Source organism: Seriola aureovittata, chromosome 15 (genome assembly GCF_021018895.1).
Source record: "Seriola aureovittata isolate HTS-2021-v1 ecotype China chromosome 15, ASM2101889v1, whole genome shotgun sequence".
In the NCBI taxonomy this organism is placed as follows: Eukaryota; Metazoa; Chordata; class Actinopteri; order Carangiformes; family Carangidae; genus Seriola; species Seriola aureovittata.
In genome coordinates, this window is record NC_079378.1 from 5,609,574 (window position 1) to 5,630,259 (window position 20,686).

Here is a 20,686-nt window from a genome sequence, read left to right on the forward strand (position 1 = left end):
CAACACTCTCTCTCTTTCACTCCTCTGTCTCTCTTTTCTTTCTTTCTCCACTCTCTCTCGCTCCCTCTCTCGCCCTAATAGGATATGTCGAGGGAGGCTCTGCTTCCGCCCGCCCCGTCGCCATAGCAACCACAGCTCTGGCGGGAGTTGCCGAAAAGACTGTGTAGCCTGACCCCCCCCAACCCCCTTTCCTATCCTCCACCTCTTTCTCCTCTTCCTCCTCCACCTTTCCAAACCAACCCCCCCACCACCTCTCTCTCTCTCTCTCTTTCTCTCCCTCTCTGTTTTTCTACCTCTTTCGCTCTCTCCCTGCCCCCTTCTCACTTTCTCTCTCTCTCCCTCCCTTTCTAACTCGCCACTTCAGCCAAAGGCGAACACACACATACACACTCACACACATACTGAATACCTGCCAGCACAGCACAGTGAATAGCCCTGTAATCTCTCTCTCTCTCTCTTCTCTCTCTCTCTCTCTGTCTCACATATATACACACACAAACACACAATGAGGTCCTCTGTGCATGTGTGTGTGTGTGTGTGTGTGTGGTGTGTGTGTGTGTGTGTGTGTGTCACTGATGTATGCACATAAACAAGTCAGTTGTCCTCCAGCAAACAGGAGCAGTCATGCACAAAGACAGGCCACAACACACTCTATTACTCTCTGTGTGTGTGTCTGTGTGTCTGTGTGTGTGTGAGAGCGTGAGACATAAGAGGTTAGAGGCCTATTTACTGTGCTTTTGCCAGGAGGGCTTTGCTAGCATGAGTGTTAGTCAGTGTGTGTGTGTGTGTGTGTGTGTGTGTGTGCCTGTGTTCAGAGCATTCAATCCATTCAGAGGACAGCACATTCACAATTTTGGGATGCAGAGAGGGATGGAGAGATGGTGTCGGGGGGGGGGGGGGGGGTGAATGCATTGCAGATATTGGACGGGTGCAGTTTCCTCTGCTGGTGCAGGATGATGATGTCATTGTTGGCAGCCCACTTCCTCCAGAGTGTAGCTTCCAGGAAGTAAGAGCAGCTGCTGTGTTTGGGACAGGAAGTCAGATATGACTTCATTCAGAGCTGATCTGAGTATCATGGAGTCCATTAAGCAGGTCGACTGATGTTTACCACTGATATCATAGATCATGTTGTGTCCAGTCTGCTGTGAAACACATGAATGCATGGGTCAGTTCTGCTTCCCCCGCTGTAGCATTCAGCTGTTTGTATGCGTCACCTGGACTGCTTGTAAGCTGGTTAAAGAGAAAGCCCCCTCCCCCCTCACCTGTCCAGTGTTTTCTCTCCAACTCCATTTGTTCAATTCATTACACAGCTATAACAAATGAGTGCAACACTAGGAAAGTCTTCCAGGAGAGAGTGTGTTGTTATCCCCATATTTAAACCGTTATTGTGTTCGGTTTGCTTTTGATCCTATCTTCCAGTGTGACCGTTCAGAACAGACATAAACTGTTTTGATTTCTGTCACACAGCACGTTCTACCAACTGTTTTCTTTTTGAGCTTTCGGCTCATTATACACAGTGTTTGCTTTTAACATTTACTGATTGGGGAGACACTTTTATCCAAACGGCTACAGCAGCAAACAATCATGTTTATGCAATTTTGGCAAAGATATCCATGGAGAAATAGGGCAAAAACTGGAAAAATGCAATGCTGAGGTTAATGACCTCTCAAGGTCACCAGAGGTCAGATACATCTGACATAAAAACTCGGGGTATGTTAGATTATATGCTGAAACTTCAATGCTTTAGTTTGCCTATCTGCCCCAATATAAGTACTACATCTATTCAATAAGTGCAAGGAGATCAGGTAAAGAAGTGTACTGGAAGCTCATAGTAAGTGCTACTTCGTCATGGTAGTTTATCAATATGTTTGTTAGGATCACTGATCACAGACTGTAAACTGTGTGTGCACCCAGATAAATTGAGAGAACTGTATATCCACACTAGGCAGCAGGTGAGGAACGAGCCCAGTCATCCTGGCTGACATCGGGGAATTCGCACGACGTAAACAGTGGTGACACCCGATGAAGTAATGAGATTGTGGCAACAAAACAGGCGGAGGTGACATCTTGGATTATAGTTTGTTGTTGTTGTCTGACCTTATTTCACCTGAAACGCTGCCCAAACAGTTCATGTGTTTAGTGGCATATTATACGCTCGGTGTTGATCTGCGAGGACTCGCAACACGACCGAGGGACCTGCAGAAACACCGGAGATGTGAGATAGCCATCAGCCGTCAGGATGCGAAAGTGTCGTTCCGACCGGCCGCACTGGAAGGCAGAGTGGGAGATGTATGCAGCTCGTGTACACCTCAGATAAGGCGTACACAGCGTTTTCTAGAAGCAGCTGGAGGTGAAATGATAAGAAGATTAAATAGAAGACAAGAGACATAATCGTAGTTGTTTTGTTTCTCATTTAAAATCACAGTGAGCGATGACCTTTCTTTTTATTTGTATTTGAGCCTTTATTTCCCCACTGATCCTCAGTGAAGCCTGTCTGTTTCAATACGAGTGCTGTAAGTCCATCATTGATCATCCCTCTGATGTTTGATAATGATAACTGAGATATCGCCGTGATGATGGCTTACAGATATATGTGATAAATTAAACGCCACAGCCATGTATACCCACTTGTCTGTAATGACAGGTGCTCTGGTTCCTCGCTGCTCTTCTTCTTTGCCGTTGTGGGAGAGGAAATGAGCTTCGTCCACGTGTCTTCAGTTCCACAATGATTGAGATTTATAAAACAGAGTCAGGAGAACGCACAGGTTTATGAATCTGGTGTATGGGTACCGTGGTTCTGTGTCGTTTCCATCATTGGAGATGTCTGAAAAGCACTTTTTGCGGAAACGGCTGCACTTTGTCATCTTCATCATTCTTTGTAAAGAAAGAATCACCACGTTACATACAGGTTTCCTTGCAGCAATATAGATAGCTTAAAGTATTTGTTAATGTCTGTTATTGGTTCTGAGACAGACGTATTCATCTCCAGATACCAAGTATGAGCACTAACAAGCCACACAGTTTTCACTTTCATCACTGCTTCCCGTCTGACATCAGCAGCATAAATCTTCATGTTAACAAGTCATTCAGTCATTTAAAATTAGGATGTTATACAACCGAGTACAAAAAAAAAAAAAGTCCCAGCATGGTGAGATAAATTCACCTGGTTCCAACAACAATAGACTGTTTCCTGAGTTAAGCCGAGGTGTCGCGGGCGTTGACGTTATCCGTAGCGAGCATCGCTGATGTCGAGCGTTTGGCTCCTGGGAGCTAAGATGTTTGTGGTTTTCCATTTATTAAATGTGATGATTTTGAGATGAAGGATGGGTCTGTAGACTTGTCTCAACTCTCTCAAACTTTCTGTTTCTACTTAAGGGAATAGGCTAGGTTACGTCGCTCCACCCTTGGCAGTGTTGAAAAGTCTTGTTTCATGATCAGTGAACTGCTTGGCAGTTGATCCAAGGCCTCTGTTAAACGCTTGGTATTGTGACACTGGATGCATTTTTAGTTGTGTGACACTGCATCTGTAAAGAGGGCAAAGAGAAACTGAAAGTGGCACTTTGTTAGCGACCTGAGGGCACACTTGGATTACTGGAAAACCCAGTGCGGGCACTGTTCATATATGAGTGACTCAGAGGCGTCAACCGAAGACCGTGAAACATGAGCGCTGTCAAATTGTTCTTCTCTCTGCCTACGCTTTCTGTACTGTATATTCACACAGCTGGATGCAACAAGTTCAGGCACATTTTAAAAAGATTACAGAGAAACGTATGAGAACTAATAAATGAAGTTTGGAGAGACGTTCTCAGGGACACCAAGAAAAAATAGATTTCATGAGAGCGTATTATTGATGGGGCGTTGCAACACAAACAATCAGACAGGTTTTAAACAAGTCTAGTTTAGTTCAGTTATGTAAAAGAATTATTTGGAAGTTAAAACAAATGGTGAACTGCAACGGCATCCACATCTGTCTGTCGCAGAGCTCCCTCTCTTCCTTCTCTTTTCATTCAAGGTTTTCAAGTAAATGTTCATCACGGACATGAAGGCTTTTCCAAACCATCGTAACAGGCGGAGAAACAGACCTTTCCTCTTGTTTTCAAGTGTGCAGAGACTAAAATAAGAAACTTTAGGTGAGGAAGAAGAGCTGTGTTTTTGCATATGTCTTACCTTCAATCAGAGGCCTTCCTTGACGTTCTTTAGCAATTTCTTTGCGAGACGAACCTTTCTGTCCCCGCAGTAATACGAGCTTGATTTTCCTTTATTGAAATGCGACTGCATAAAGACCTAAATCTTTGTATTGAAGCACTTATTCATGGCAAGCTCGTGGAATACTAACGGTATCTCTATTTAAACAACCATTCAATAAAGGTCCGCTAATTACGCCTATATATGCTAAAGTCACGTACAGGGGAAGTATTAATTACAAGTTGAATATACATGATGTTCTTTGCTACAAATGCATAATTAGACATTGAGGCTCTTAATAAGATTCCTCCCTAAACATGTTTTTTACTCAGGTTGTCTTATTTAAATATTTATTTGGTGTGTTTTGTGTGGAGGGGATTTTTCTTTTGATTGGTAGATTCGATGAGTAATCAAAACTCGAGCAGAGTTTGCTTTAAGGTTAGAGTCGGGCCATCCAGTGAGGGACAGACAAGTTACTAAGCACCCAGGAAATCAACACTGGCAACTCCTATTAGGTAACATTAGGCCGACGCTAACGCTGGCTAACAGACACTGTGAGCTGTGCTGGGATCAGCCTGCTGACAGGTGGGTGAACCAGCGACAGAGAGAGAGAGAGAGGAGTAGACTTACCCTTTAACGCAGGGTGGGGGGCAGTTGGTGTTTCTTCGGGTGGGTCAGGCTATGAGGGGGTGGAGCCGCATATGTGTATGTGAGTGTGCTAGGCGGGGCCGCGTGCTTCGTTGTTAATATCTCCCCCAGCTGTTGTTTTTGCTCTCATGTCTTTATTATATCGTCCATATCTGTCTCCACACCCCATGTCCTCGAACACACACACACACACACACACACACACACACACACACACACGCCCATACATACAACACATGCACATATAAATTCAGCACCACACATATACTGCCTTTAAAAAATCATAATTAAGTAGTGCTGATCACATATGACATTGACAAGTACACACTCCCAGCAAATCAATGCCTCTTCCTTCATCTCTCATCATTCCACCCTTCTCCTGTTTGCTTTACCTCCCCACTGGATCCCGTTCCTTCCTCCATCTCCCCTTCACCTTCCACATACACAAACAGTCACAGCAGTGTTTGTGTCACTTCGGGACCTATTGATTTCTGCCTGTAGAAAAAACAACAACATCGACTTGGGGACCGAAAGTCTTTTAGGCTTCAGTGGAATTCAGATTTTACTATGATTACTCTTTCCCCACCGAAAGCCAGTATAAGTGAAGCAAGGGCGGTGTTAGCAGGTCTGTTGTTGGTTTTCTTTAGAACCACCTGGGCAGGAACTTGGCACATTTCCTGAACCTTGTTAGCAATTTCCACTGAATTTTCACGTTACCTGAACAACGTGAAGATCTGGAGTATCAGACGCTCAGGACAACGCCACATTATCATGCTTGAATGAATAAGGCCGGTAGTGGCAGAGAGAAGTGCAGCCCATAAATCAGACTGGAACTTGGTTACTGCGGTTTGTACAGTTGAAGTAATAAGTAATCTATTGTGTCACAGGTTTGTGTAAAGGTTCCCGTGAGTGGAGTCATCTGTGACCAGCGAGACCTGCTTTGTTAAGTGGAGAGTTATCTCCATCTACCTGTGGCGTCATTTGCAAACTGTGTATAACATTGTCTAAACGTTTCTTCAACTTGCTGAGGCTTGTTAGCGTCAAAACATTTGCCAACGTACCAAAGTAAAGTGAGACTAGCCATCTTTTAAGGGGCAGGCTCTAACATACAGTATGGAAATATTATTATTATCATTAAAAAGTCATTTCAAAATGGGAGTTTGGTGTGGGAGCTGTTGCTCTTGGCCCCACTTGCCACGAAAACCTGTCATCAATATGTTACGTGGCGGTTGACGTAGGTGTGTTGTTAACCTGTCACTGCCACCATATTTAGCGTTACCTATTAACCCCTTGTTAAATTGGCACAGTCACATAAAAAAACAAACAGTCGCTGACGCAGTGTTCAGGGTTCAGTTTGCGGCCGAAGTGTCTCTGATACGACGATGTTATGAGCTGTAATCATACCTACTGTACCATGTAAACACTCCTGTGTGGACATATGAGGCTACTGTAAATCACTCATTACTTTATCTGTATGGGACCCAGCGTGAGGACAGACTGATTAAGGTCCTTTGGACATTTTACATCTTTCTCTCTGCCTGGCTCTCTCCCCACTGCAGTCACAGCTGCTACCCGCCTCCATTCAAGTTAGAGATCACATGAATTAATTGCAAGGCGAAGACTGGGTGACCCATTTTATGGTGGAGCAGTTGAACTGAGAAGTGCAAGAGGGAGAGAGCGGAGTACTCTGGCAAGATCCACTGCAACACGTCTCAGCTCAGTGAAGGTTTTTTTTGGTTTTTGGTTTTGTTGCACTCAGACACGTCAGGTTTATTGTTTTAAGGTGGATTGTGTTCCAGCTCCGTCAGATTGTTGTGATTGCTTCAGAAACCGTCAATTTATGATCCCGTGCCATTGTCTGACTCACAACCAATGCAAATGAATTCTGCTTCAGCGAAAGGTTACACTGTACTTTCAAGTGAAGTTCAGTCTCTTCCTTTGTGTGAAAAGAGAAACCGTGGGTCCGTGTGTTGATATGCAAATAAAGGCTCTTGAGGAAAAGGCTCGAGTGGTATCCAAACGGTGCAAAAGTGCAAGAAAAGAAAAATCCGTATTATGAAAAATATCACATATGGGGGGAAATATCACGATATTCAATATCATTGAATATCAGCCCCAGCCCAGCGAGGACACACTTCCTAGCCATTAAGTTGTATTGTGGTAAAATACCTGTATATAGTAATTTTTTTATAATATAGACAACATATTTCTGAGGTTGTACCGCCTTTAATACTTATTTTAACGCTGTCTCCTGAGCTCAAAACATCTGCTGTTGTCCTTGAATCAACTTTCAAGAGTTTTTTTTTTTTTTTGTAAATCAAGTTATTTAGTCTCAGCCAAATAAATTTATTCGCTTTTGACATTGAAAATTGGATCTTTTAAAAACAGTCAGTGAATACATTTTTAAAAAGGCTGGTTTGGTGGTTTGAATGGTTGTTATTAGCATATTTATTTTTCAAAATTCAAATGATGATAGTCATGTGGATGAAAAACGTTTGCCACCTGAACAGAAAACCATAATGATACGTACAACACAATACAATAAATGTGCTTAAAGGTCCCATATTGTATAAAGGTAGATTTTCATGTATTTCTTGACTATAAAGCAGGTTTAGGTTCTATATTAATACTTTGAAAGTATCAAAGCTCTCTGAGTGTTTTACCTGAAATCTGATAAATTTTTATTAGATCACTCAGAAAACAGTCAGCCAATCAGAAAAGAGCCTCAGAGCCTCCTCTCTTCTGATTGGCTCACTGACCTGTTGTTGCTAGAGCTCCAGAGAGAAGCCTGAGAGAGGAGATGTAAAACTACATTGAGATGGTCTTTTGGTTCTTAAAACCACAAATATATCTTCTTATGGATCATCACTTCAAATTAAACGCAGGAAAACTGTAAAATATGGGACCTTTAAATGTCAGTATTTCTTAATTGGCTATGGAAAAAGGGCTCCATTGTCTTGTGACCAAAGCTAATCATAAAAATGTGCTTTGGTCAATCTTAACTCAGCTCCTTAAAATCCACGAAATTAGTAAAATTTCAGCACAATCACTTCTCTTGTACAAGCCCAGCATAAAAAAAATCCTCCCTCTGATACAGAGCCCGATGTGTCCTCTCGTCTCGGCCCGAAATTAACATCTGTGGCTCAGCGTGAAGAGTGTCAAGTGTTTTCTTCCACTGGGTAATGAGCTGCTATACATCCTCCCCTTTAAGCTAATCAGTCTGACCTCATATCACAAAGTTTCTCTCTTTCTTTCTTCCCGTTTTTTTCCCTTCTCCTTTCTCATCCTGTGTCTCAGATCACAGAGCTTTGCAGGAGTCCAGTGAGGTTTTTTTGTTCCTTTTTTATTTTTTCCTTCCAGAGGACGTCAGCCTTTCAGTGTCTTCTTCTGGGGATTTTTTCAAAGAGTTGTGGGTTTAATCTGAGCAACTGTGAAAAGAGGAAAAGAGAGTATAGGAGAGCAGAGGGGGAAAAAAAAAAACCAGAAGAGAATGGAGGAGAAGAGACGAATAGAAGAGAGAGAGAGAGAGAGAGAGAGAGAGAGAGAGAGAGAGAGAGAGTGGGTGGAAATGAAGCCAACGAGGGATTGGAGGGTGAGGTGGGAAGAAACAAAGGTGTGGCTGATGTAAAGAGCAAGAGATGCTGGAGGGAGAGGTGGGGGTGTGGGAGAGAAAGGTGAAAGGGGTGTGGTCATGATAGAGAGAGTGAGAGAAACAGGGGGAGGAGGGGGGAGGAGGGGGGGGTGAAGTGATGGAAAGATGAACGGACTGGGAGAGAAAGGGAAGGGAGTTGGTGGTGGGTGGGGAACGAGTGGAAAACATGGAGTCAGCTGATAGCTCCCAGTTTCCATGGCAACACAAGGCCTTTCCCACCCACTCTCTTTCTCTTCTCTCGTCTCTTTCTCTCTTCTCTGCCTCACCCACTCCCTCACTTCTTTCACACTTGATTTTCTGTTCAGCTTTTTTTTTTTTAAAGCTGTGTCTCTATAATCACATTAGAGCCCGGCTTCCTCTTCCTCACTGATCCCCCTTTTTTGTCTTTCCTTTCCTTTCCTTTCCTTTCCTTTCCTTTCCTTTCCACATAGTAAGAGCTCCTTAAATCCCTCCTGTCTTCAGCCAAGTTGTGGTGCAGGTGTGTGTATGTGTGTGTGTTTGTGTGTGTGTTTGTTTGTAATGTTTTTTCAGCAGCTCCCTCTCACCTTGTTCCTTTGCTTCCCATTTAGCTCCTTAATTTCCTCCTTATCTCAGCCATGTTCGGTGCAGGTTCTGTTTGTGAGGTTTGTTTGTGACATGTTCTCAGTGCTAATGTAAAACAGAGAGGATGAGAACATCACACGCACAGTCCTGGAGAGTTTAACAAACAGCTCTTCTAAAGCACTATAAAACATGCAAAACCACTGATATGCTCCTGTAACGGTGCTTATTTGCATATGTAATGAGCGTTGACTGCAGGAGACTGTTTACCGGCCATATTTGTGTCTTCACCCACCGCCACACAGCCCAGCCTCCAGCTGAACTGTGTGACCCGATAAAAGGGCGTAGCGTGGTCTCCACCCTCTCCTCCTCACCCAGAGCCAAGCTATGCTCAGCTGAACTGGACAGGGGCCAGCTCCTGGACTGGAGGCTCACTGCTGCTCCCTCTCTCACTCCATTTCTCCTGTCTCTCTTTACACTCTCTCTCTCAGTCTGTACCAGCCTCTCTCTATACCCGCCCAGCCCTTCTCTCTCTCTCTCTCTCTCTATCTGTCTCTCTCTCTTTCTCTTTTTCCTCCACCTCCCCCTTCAGTGTCCCACACAGCAGCCATTGTTCCCTGTACTTTTCGAGCTACATGGCAGCTGAGCCTTGGGTGGCTCCAGTGGCGAATGGGGTGCCCCATTCCTCTGAGGAGGCTGAGAAAAACCAGGGCGTAGTATGAAAAAGTCTGATGCAAGTTATATGAAAGTATTTAGTCAGGATGAAGCAGTTCCTCATAGTCTCTTCACAAGTCTCTTCACATCTTGAAAGATATACGGTATGTGCGGGGCTGAGCAGGTTTCAGGAATATATTAATATACCTAAACAGAGAAACGCAGGACAATAAGATCAGACATTGGGTTCTTGTGTTAGCTTAGTTTGGCTAATTGGTGTAAATACTACAGTACCCATGAGCCTCCGCAGCTGTTGTCATGGAGAAGTGAAGCAAATCAGACCTTTGGCAATTTCAAAATCACGATTTCATCCTCACATTAAGCCAGAATGTGGAAGTGAAGTGATTTAAGCTGTTGAATGTTCGGACAAATGCAGAACAGCTGTAAGTTCTATGACTGAATGTTTTGTAAAAAAAAAAAATGCACCCTGGGAGTTGTAGTTAACTTTTCTTTGTCACTTTTTTTTACATGCACTGGCTTGAACCTTCGACTTTTTATCTAAAGAGCCAGACATTTCCTAAAGCTGATGGTGCTGATGGTTTGACCGGGAGAGTTTCTTGTCCCTCAGTCTCCTAACATTGTCTGTGCAGACAGAACTTTTACTTCTCGAACATCTGAAATAACCTCCTGCTGTTTTGCACTTCCTATAATATATATGAATATGTGCAGTATTGGTATCCAATCAATTGCAACAGCCAGGTGAATGTGTAACAGACAGTTTCCTCTGCCTGTGTGTCTCCAGCTCAGTGTCACAGCATCGAGGAAAAATAACAAAATAATTTCTGTTTTGGAGGATTATTTAGCTCCCACTGGCTGTTCAAACAATAAAGCAGCATGTATCAACATTTTTTGGCATGCCCCACTTAACTGCGATTACACCAGTCTAATTAGTACAGGAGTTTGTAAATAAAATTAGGCCTGTGCCGTCTGAGTGCTCTTAAGATGAGGATATGAGTTGACTGCCAGTTTCAGGAGTCAGTAAGTAAGATCTGAAATGAAACCTGACTTAATAAAGTATCATAATGTTACAGAGGCTTTTCTTCCTAAAATAGATCTATTTCTTGGGGTTCAAGTTGTTGTTTATAGCTGTCATGAAAATGGTTTCATCTTTCAACCTAAGTACAATCAGTTCTCTAAACTTCTCTTCTGTGTCTCCCGTCCCGCCCCCGTCCCCCTGTTCTCTCCAGCAGGCAGACATAGGCACCGACTGCCCACAGCCAACAGACCTGAAGGTGAAGACTGAGTCGCCAGTTTGTAAGACGGAGCCCTCTTCGCCCCAGCCGTGCCCTGCCGAGGACCAGACCGAGCCTGTCGACCTGTCCCTCAACAAACCCCGCTCCTCTTCGCTCCCCGCCTGTACGATGAGCGTCACAGTCAACCCTGCGCCCAACAGTGCCGTGACCCAACCCAGCCTGTCGGCCACACCGGTCCCCTCTGCGGTACAATCGATAGGCTCCATGGTAACTACAACCTCCTTCCATTTTTATAGTAAAGCTGTAGAATGGGTTAGAGCAACAACTCACCCCCCCCCCCCCCCTTTCCCTCCAGGTCCTCTCCCCGGGCTCCATCCTGGCCACGCAGGGCGCCGGGGGACAGCAGATCCTGCACGTCATTCACACCATCCCCTCGGTCAGCATGCCCAGCAAGGTGGGCCAGCTGCAGACCATCCCTGTGGTGGTGCAGTCGCTGCCTGTTGTTTACACCACCATGCCGACAGATGGCGTTGCCACGGCAGCCATTACAGTGCCGCTCATAGGCAGCGATGGGCGCTCGGAAGGATCTGGTGAGTGGTGCAAATGAAACCCCCCAGGAAGATGGCATAATCGTGAACAGTTACAACAACCCCTTCCCATCATGCCATTCCTCTGGCATGATGATGATGATAATGATGATGATGATTATGATGATGACGATGATGATGATGTCCCTAATCTAAGACACCAGACCTGGTTAAACTGAGCAATAAAACGAATCAGAGGTTTCTCGAACCGAGTTAGCTTGTTTGCATATTAGCATGCTAACAAGCTAACATACTCACTAGTACCAGCTGCAGTGTTATCAACGTAAATATCAATGTAAGTCCAGACACCCTCCTCCTTTGGTTTCTATATAAATCTACACATAAGCAGCAGTGAGTCAGATTAGGCCACTGTACTGAGACCTCTTCCTCTGTGACTTTCAGCCATTAAAAGATGATAGAAAAAAAACTTGAGAAGTCGAATAATCAACTACAACTACGTTAACTGCAGGTGCATATGTTTATGTATATGTATATGTGTGGTGTTGTGGTGCTGCGCCGTGGGGCCTCCAGTGCCAGTGATGCACATTAAAGGATTCGTGCCGATACTACAGAAGATACTGCGATGGCTGCTGCCGCCTAAGACCAGTGATAAGCATCAAACGCTTGGCAGGAAGGCGTTTTAAGTCGCAGTGAAACGGCATATTTAGAGCATCTTTCTTTCTTTAATGTCATGTACGTGTGCGTGTGTAGAAACAGGATGTCGAGGTCGTACCGACACACGGAGTGGTGGTTTAAAGTTTTGCAATGCGAGGAAAAGGAGGGCGATTTTGAGATGGTTGTTAGATTTCTGGACCTTTTCCCCTCCTCAGTCAGTTTTTCTGTGTTTGACTCTCCACCCGCCTCTGTTCTTCCATGCTGCTGTTACACTCGCTCACACCGTCTTTTCTCTCTCGATCTCAGAGGAATACAGCGCGTGTCTCCCGACGGGGGGATGGTGTGTGTTTGCGGTTAGCGGCATGTCAGACTTGCCATCTGTCTGCCCGTGTATCTTTGTCACTCTGGATGCTCTCCATATGTGCCAGATGATTGATATTCCCACTTAAAATGAAGAAACTTCTGGAAAAGAACTGTTACATATGTTGTAGAAAAAAAGTTCCCGCTTGAAATTCACCTGTCAGTGTTTCAGCAGCTGATTCCGTCCTCTAATATTTTGCAGGGGAAAGTCTCGAGATGTCTCATAAATCAATACAGGAATTTACTGTACATGTTGTGAATAACTAATAATATTCTTTGATTTCTTTTTTTTTTTTTTACTTGAACAACATCTGCTCCTCAAACGTCCTGACCTCCTCTGACACTAAGATCAATCTCTTTGTGAAAAGGTGATCGATACTGAAGAACCCGTGAGAAAGAAAAACCCTGTGAAATCAGAGTTTGTCTTGTTGTCACCTTGTCAGGAGCGTCTTAAACAATTCCGGCTATCCAGTCGATCGATTAAACAATGACGAACGCAGAGGTTGAAGGAGGAGTGATCCATCCCTGAGTAAACACCAGGGGAAGCTCAACATTTGTTCAGGCAAGCTGGCGAATCAGGCCTCCGCCCCGCTGATAAACTGCAGTAAAGTCCCTCAGTAAAGCCCGTTCAGTTCAACCTTAGTTCAAATCCAGACCATCGCGGCCCGACTCAGGAATGTAAACGAGGGAGGCGAGTGATTCTCAGAAGGTTCTGCGAGAATCTGCAGCACACGGACCGGACTCTCTCTCACGGCCTGTGACGAGTTATTGTGTCAAAGTGTTTTAGTTTTATTTTGTCTCAAACTGCCTCTTTAGTTGTTTCCCAGCATGCTTTTCAAAAATCTCCAAAACAGGCATAAGAACATTCTGTATTCAGTTGTTAGAGAATTGTATAAACTTCTTCCAGCATGCTCCAGATAATTTGTGCCCGCAGAAATATATCATGCACACATATATAATATATAATGTACATATAAGAATAGAAGTCATATATGTATGTGTCATGTATGGGATTTGCTTTAGATTATACAGGTGCTCATGTCACTGTGCTCACCTGGGCAACAGCAACACACAGTGAGAGCAAAAGAGGAATTTCTTTATTTGACAAAATGCCAATTTACCATATCTTGGTTCTGTTGCAGTCTATTCTGCTTTCCCCTTCTCCTTCCCTTTTTGTTTTATGATGTACAGTTCCTGTCAAAAGTTTGGACACACTTAAAGAAAGAAAGACAATCCATCATTAGTTTAAGACACGAAGGTCAGCCCATCCCGAAAACAAGAACTTTGAATGTGGCGTGTATCAGATGCAGGGAATCAGATGAAGTTAAAGCATGCTCAGTCATTTCTGTGACTTTTGTGGTTTTGCTGTCGCAGTAACAACACTGCAGCAGTAATGTTCAGTGGTGACGTCATGCAGCTCTTGTAGATGTAACTAACAAGTCAAGTATTTTTTTCAACAATCGCATCTTCCCGCCCGTCAAAACAAACTCTCCCTAATCTCCTCCCCTCTGTTTACACTTCAGATAACCCTCACTGTCAAACAACTATTGTGTTTCACAACCATTTACATCACATTAATTAATTTGTGCTTTTGAGAGCTGCGTTCGGCATTTTTGCTTGTTTGCGTGTTTCAACAAGTGGAAACAGTTGGTGTTTTGGTGCTGAACAGTAACTTCATTCCCGGCTGAATAGCAGCTCGTTTCACGGTGTTGCACCTGTAGCCACACCTTAACAGTGATGTTGCTTTTTCTACATCAGCACTTGAGGTAAACAAAATATACGATTTTCAACTGCTGTTAGGTGGCACTTCAAAGTAGTCTGCTTTTCAACTTTGCCTTCTTTTGGCAGCTTTGACCATCATTTTTTTATAGGAGTAATAATCCCATATTTTGTACAGGAAACTACAAAATTTCACTGCGATAACTTCCACTTAGTACAGTCATCGTTTATGTAGCTTTCTCACAGGGATCATTCAAACATCCCCCTGAAGTAATGTAATCTAATAAGATCTTATCTAGTGAGTAGTCTGAAGGTTCAGCGGAGGAGCCACCTGTTCGTGGAGATCACATTAAAATCCTGTCTTGTTGCTGTATTTCACAGACAGGCTTTCACGTCTGTGTCTTAGAAGAGAAACGGAAAACAAAGAGTGAAGACGTGAGTGAGTGAAAGTGCGAGAAGATGATGGGAACTTCGATACTTTCCTTTTCCTTTTCTCACTCCCTCTACCTGCAACGAGAGCGAGCAGCAGGCGGCTGACATCCTCTGTTCGTGTGCCATGGTGGTTCTGTGTAGGAGAAAAATGGGGGGGGGGGCTGGAAAGGTAGATTCAGATGGAGGAAGAGAAGTGGGTGAGGCGGAGACGGAGGAAAGGGTGGTGGGGAGTTGAGTGTGATACCGGGGTGGGGGGTGGGGGGTGGGGGGGTGAGGAAGGATGGGGAGGAGAGAGGGTGCAGGGGTCGAGAGGAGAGGAGATGGGTCGTTTCGTCTTTGAAAAAGGAAGGCTGCAATGGCGGAGAGGGGTGGGGGCGGCTTAATTGTCTCCAGAGACAAAGAACACTTCTTTTGGTGTGTGACCCTCCCCACTCTAACACACACACACACACACACACACACACAGACACACAAACGCAGCTACTCCACCCAAATTCCCTGCGTCACCCTTCCAACCACACCACCCCTCCTCGCTCTCACCAGGCTGGGCGGACTTTGAACAGTATGGCTGCCACATTCCTGCAGAAAGAGGAGGAGGAGGGGGGAGGAGGAGGAAGGAGGAGGAGGAGGAGGAGGGGGAGCACTCCTGTTTTCATTCATAATGTTTTCAGACCCTTATAATTGATCACCGCAGTCTGATTTTGATGCATAAATTGTTCTTTGTTTGTTCGCGTAACGGTTTTCCCGCCTCTGATAAGCAGCAGTCTGTGAAGTTTAAAGAAGAGGGAGAGGGAGCGAAGCAGGAGCGAGAGACACTGACACACACAGGGAGAGAGAGAGAGAGTTTACCAAACGATTACATACAGTAAATTAGTGCAGCTGTAAGAGCCTGGCATGGATTACTTCACCACAGAGTTGACAGTAATATATCAACTCAGTAACTCATTTTTCACATAGTGTCCTTTGACTGATTCAAGTTCATTACACCACATTAATAATTGCATCATCATATCAATCAGTGTGACTCCAGGAACTTCTGAGCTATGCATGTCACTAATGCTACATATAGGTTGTTAATATGGTCCATGATCTCTGGCTAGTTTTAGCTGATTTTTATTTATATATTTTATATATATATATATATATTTTGGGGGGGGGGGGCAGCGGAAACTAGCTAAACACAGCAGTGACCTTTTTAAAGAGCAACTTAACACCCTCTTAGAATCTTGACCTTCAGTGGTTTAACTTCTCACCTTGCTGCGATGATGCACAGGTGTGCTCCATGACACTGTGACATTACTGCTGGGTGTGGGTACAGGTACAGGGAGAGAGAGAGAGAGAGAGTGCAGCAAAACGCTGTTTGCTTTTCAGCCTGTTGTCAAATTATTCACTCAGCTTTAAGCTCCCAAAAAAAAAGAAAGAAAAGAAGAACATCTAACTGTTTTGCAGGTAGATGCTCCACTACGTGTTCACCAGCTCATCGCTAACTATGTCTGCCATTCGGTGATCAGGAGGAGGTGTAGACCTTTAGAGCTTTTCACTAAAAACTGCTGTTGACTGCTGCTAGAAATGAAGATGATGAGAGCCATGAGAACGAAACAAAACACTAACTTTGTTCGCCGTAAAACCATGAAGATCGTCTGGTAATCGTCACTATGAGCGACCTCTCTCACATACAGTTTATCCAGTAATTTGATCCACTCTTAATATAAAACTACTGATTATAGCAGCTTAACGTTTCATATTTAGTGATCCAGTGTGATCCCATGTTGACGGAGTGTCCAGAGACAACAGGCTGAGCTCCCTCTGCTTATTAGCTGAGATGAACATGAATTTTTTTAAACTTCTAAATGACCCAGAATTCAACAGAAAATACCTTGCGAGCACTCACTCCCAGCCATGAAGAATTCAAAAGCAAGGCCTCAACCTAAAACTAACTTCCCTCCTTGGTGAAAAAACTAGTTTGAATTCATAAAAGCTTTTCAAAAACTTGAGGACAACCAGCAGAGACTTCAGATGGCCTCCAGAGATTTATCTCTCAGTTAATTGCTAATTAGCATCGTCTGTGACTTCTGCGGAATATTTTTCATTAACATCTGTTCACGTCGTCTTCCTTCTGCTTTGACATTGTAAAAGGTTGTCGAGAGGGGAGAGGATGGAGGAGGGCTGCGATGACTGGATGTTTCTCCCGACAGGAAGTGATCACGTTTTAGAGATGTTGAGGAAGATGTAGAAAACGAGGAGACGTGCAGAGAAAGCCAGCGTGGGGGTTTAGCCAGAAATTTTATCCATCGATTCTGCAGCTCAGCAGACCACACCTAACTACACACACACAGACACACACAGACACACACACACACACTTGGAGCAAGTCTTTGTCTTGCTAAGTTGCTGGAATCTAGGCATCGCTTTTAAGAAGTTATTAACCCCCTGCTGTTCTCTTCTGTCTGTTTCCACCCCTCCCCTCCTTCTCTTACTCCCTCACTTGTCTCCACTCTGCTTCTTCCATTTCCTAATTTCATTCACCGATTTGTCTCCGTCACTTGGCCTCATGCCAATTTCTTTCCCTCCCTCCTTCGATCTGTCTAAAATTTCTTCCTATTTGCACCACCTGTCTGTTCTCCTGCCGTCACCCCCCCCCCCCCCCCCCCATCCTGTCCTCTCTACAGTTCGTATTAAGCCAGGTTCAACGTCTCCAGTGGAGTATCAGAGTGACAGCGATGCAGAGAGCGGTACGGAGTCTGGATCGGCCTCCCTCAGCGCCCAGAGCCTTGACGCAGGGTGAGTCCATGCTGCACGAGTTATATTTAGGCACACTTTGAAAACCAATTTTTTTTCCCCCACAGTTGTGTGAGTTTATGTAGAATAATAATAAACATTCATGCATGAAAATGGTTCATTTCTGGGGGGGTGGGGTGGGGGGATTCAACACATGTGGGACAGATGTGCAGAAAGTGACCAGAAACGCTTCACTTGCTGTAGGTTTCTCGACAACTTTTGATGTATTTGATGTTCAGCTTAGATCATCAGAGCTGGTTAAAGTGTTAAAGCTACGGTGTGATTTTGACCACCAGTGGTGCTGTGGAGCGCGATTTAATCAGCCGTTTTATTGGGATATCGTTCTCTAGCGACAAACGTTAGCATGTCCAGATTCCTGCAACTGCAGAGGATGCAAATGAAATCAGAATGACCAGCTAACATTTAAGGATTTACCTAGCCCACCTCTTAGATGTTCAGATGCACAGTCCAGTTCGCTTTAATTTGGACTCTACATACAGTTCAACTCTTGGACAGAAAGCAAAAAATACTTCCAAAAATGTTGAACTATTTAAGGAGACTGACACTGTTGAGCTGGACACGGCGTAGAGAGTCAGGCATGCTGCCCCCAGTGGCCAATCATGGTACTACAATAAAATAAAATCTTTACACGTCTGTAATAAAACGGAGATGACTGTTGATACGACATAAATACCATAAACCATGCGTGATGTCATCTGAGTCAAAAGTCCATGTTACAGAGAGCGCGAGAGAGAGATAACACACAGCAGGGTTTATGGGAAATGCGGTCTTCGTGTGGACCTCCTCCTGCTTTGCCTGCAGCCTCCTGCCTAATTGCATTACTGCAGCGATACTGCTGCCATGACTGGACACTTATATAACCTTACATAACCCCGCTGTACAGCAGAGCACACTGGAGACGCCCTGGCTGTATCACAGGGAAACAAGTGTGTGCATGTATGTAGAGTGTGTGTGTGTGTGTGTGTGTGTGTGTGTGTGTTGTGTGTGTGTGTGTGTGTGTGTCTATGCATGCTCAGTAGACAAGTCATAAATGAGGGCAGCAAAGGTTGGATATTTGGATATTTGAAAGATTGTTGGTTTTGAGGCTTCAAGGCTGCAGAGTGAAGGTTAGTGCGTCAGTCACGGCTCGATTTGTGTGTGTGTGTGTGTGTGTGTGTGTGTTTTTTCACCTATTTTTATGGTATAAACACTGACCTTGTTGGGACAAGTACTCATGGGGACCAAAGCCTGGTCCTAGTGAAACAAAACAACATTTCTGAGCTCCCTCCACGTGATGCTAAGGCATTTCAAACAGGTTGAATTGAGGTCAGATTAAGGTTGTGGGTTAGGGATGGGTTGGTATGGTTAAGGTCAGGGTTTGGGTTAGGCTGTCCACAATGATGGAAGTCAATGCAATATCTCAGCAAGGATATCTGCGCAAACTTGTTTGTGTGTGTGGTGTGTGTGTGTGTGTGTGTGTGTGTGTGTGTGAGAGTGTGTCCAGTGTGTTTATTAGTAAGATCAGGACAGACCTCCTGCCACACCCAGTGGGCGAGGTTGCTTGACTGTAACAGAACTTCTGGGTGTGGTTAGCAGTTGTGTGTGTGTGTGTGTGTGTGTGTGTGTGTGTGTTGTGTGTGTGTGTGTGTGTGTGTGTGTGTGTGTGTGCATTAGACATAGAAAGAGATATACTATTTAACAGAAACAGAGTGAACAAGTATTTGTGTTACATGTGTTTGTGTGTGTGTGTGTGTGTGTGTGCGTGTGGGTGTGTGTGTGTTGCTGGGCAGGGCTGTCCCAAAACTGGGGTGTAAACAAGGTTACATAATGCAGCTTGCCGTCACACCTCCTTGTAAAAGGGCTAGGGAGAGCAATGTTTTTTCAAATCGGCTTTATTTACACCGTGATCACAATATCACGTTGCAGACAGTGATTTAAGAGAAGGAGGTAGAAGCAGAGGGACACACCCGAGAGAGTGGATGGGTTTAGTTTGTCGGCTTGTTTCTTTTTGGTGCGAGGAGAAGGGGAATAAAAAATGGACAGGGTTATAAAATACAAAGGAATCAGAGAGAGAGAGAGAGAGAGAGAGAGAGGAGAGAGAGAGAGAGAGAGAGAGAGAGAGAGAGAGAGAGAGAGAGAGAGAGAGAGAGAGAGAGAGTAATGCTGAAGTGGACACCGTCGTGCAGCTGTGTTGAGAGCAGTGCGACTCTCTCACGCCCCCTGGTGGCTCTAAGATCGCTCCGAAATACACCTGAGCCTGATGAGAGACAAAAGCACATAATCACACAGCAGAGTCAGGTGTTCCAAAACATAAACCTGGTTAAATATTTTCTTTAAAAAGATGAATGAGTGCAGTGCTGCAGATTTATTTAATGCTTTAACAACATGAACAGTACAGCAAGGACAAAATGATTCCTCAATGAAGCACGGAATTTACATATTAATTACCAAAACTGACTTAGACATAGATGATCAGGTTAAATAGTAATTTGCAAATATGTTTTCTTATTTTTTCACTGTACTTTTCTTCTTACTAGATATTGGATTTTTATGACACTTGACGATATATTGACCAATAACATTTTAAGGATAGGATCCATTACATTTGGTTTGAGACTAGCTGTGATCAATATGTTTTTCCTGAGTTGGATTTATCAGTGCGATCTGATGGACAAACTATCTAATTCTAATTGTATATAACATGTACGTGAGCTGAATGATCACATTCAAACAAAACTGTAACTGTCACTGCCGTCGTTATGAAAGTCAGACACCTTTTTCTTTTTCCAGCTTTAATATCTTTGTTTTGAGTTTCTCTGCTGTTGATCCTAAAGTTATAACTACAGTCTCTTCCGTTTTCCGTTTCTTATTTTGGATAGCAGGAACTGCTTGACGTAAACTCAGCATGGTGTGTGTTGAAATACTGTGTGAAACAGGACAGTCTCCCAGGAAGTGTCTTTATCAGTGATCAGCATCGCCGCCTCCTTTTTCCTTTGTCAGGTCGGTCATGGACTTAGAGCCCGTCGATCCAGACTCGCCGGACATCAAGAGAAGGCGAATCCACATGTGCGACTATGAAGGCTGTAAAAAAGTTTACACCAAGAGCTCCCACCTCAAAGCCCACAGGAGGATACACACAGGTGAGGCCTGAGGAACACAACAACAACACAACAACAGCAACAGCAACAACAAAATCCATCCAAGTCTGGGGATTAGAAACAGGTTTCCGCTGTTAAATTGTGTTTCAGGTTTCTTCAAACATC

At 44.2% G+C, this 20,686-nt stretch overlaps 1 protein-coding gene across 3 annotated transcripts in view; it reads left to right on the plus strand.

Moving 5' to 3' along the window:
• klf8 (Kruppel like factor 8) overlaps positions 1-20,686 on the plus strand; it is a 71,094-nt gene that overhangs the window by 43,127 nt on the left and 7,281 nt on the right. For 2 of the 3 annotated variants that reach the window (XM_056397391.1, XM_056397389.1), the window contains exons 3-6: positions 10,927-11,199; positions 11,288-11,522; positions 17,315-17,426; positions 20,424-20,563. In XM_056397391.1, coding sequence (XP_056253366.1) covers positions 10,927-11,199; positions 11,288-11,522; positions 17,315-17,426; positions 20,424-20,563 — 760 coding nt within the window. The remainder of the gene's footprint in view (positions 1-10,926; positions 11,200-11,287; positions 11,523-17,314; positions 17,427-20,423; positions 20,564-20,686) is intronic. The other variant, XM_056397390.1, reaches the window with a different exon arrangement.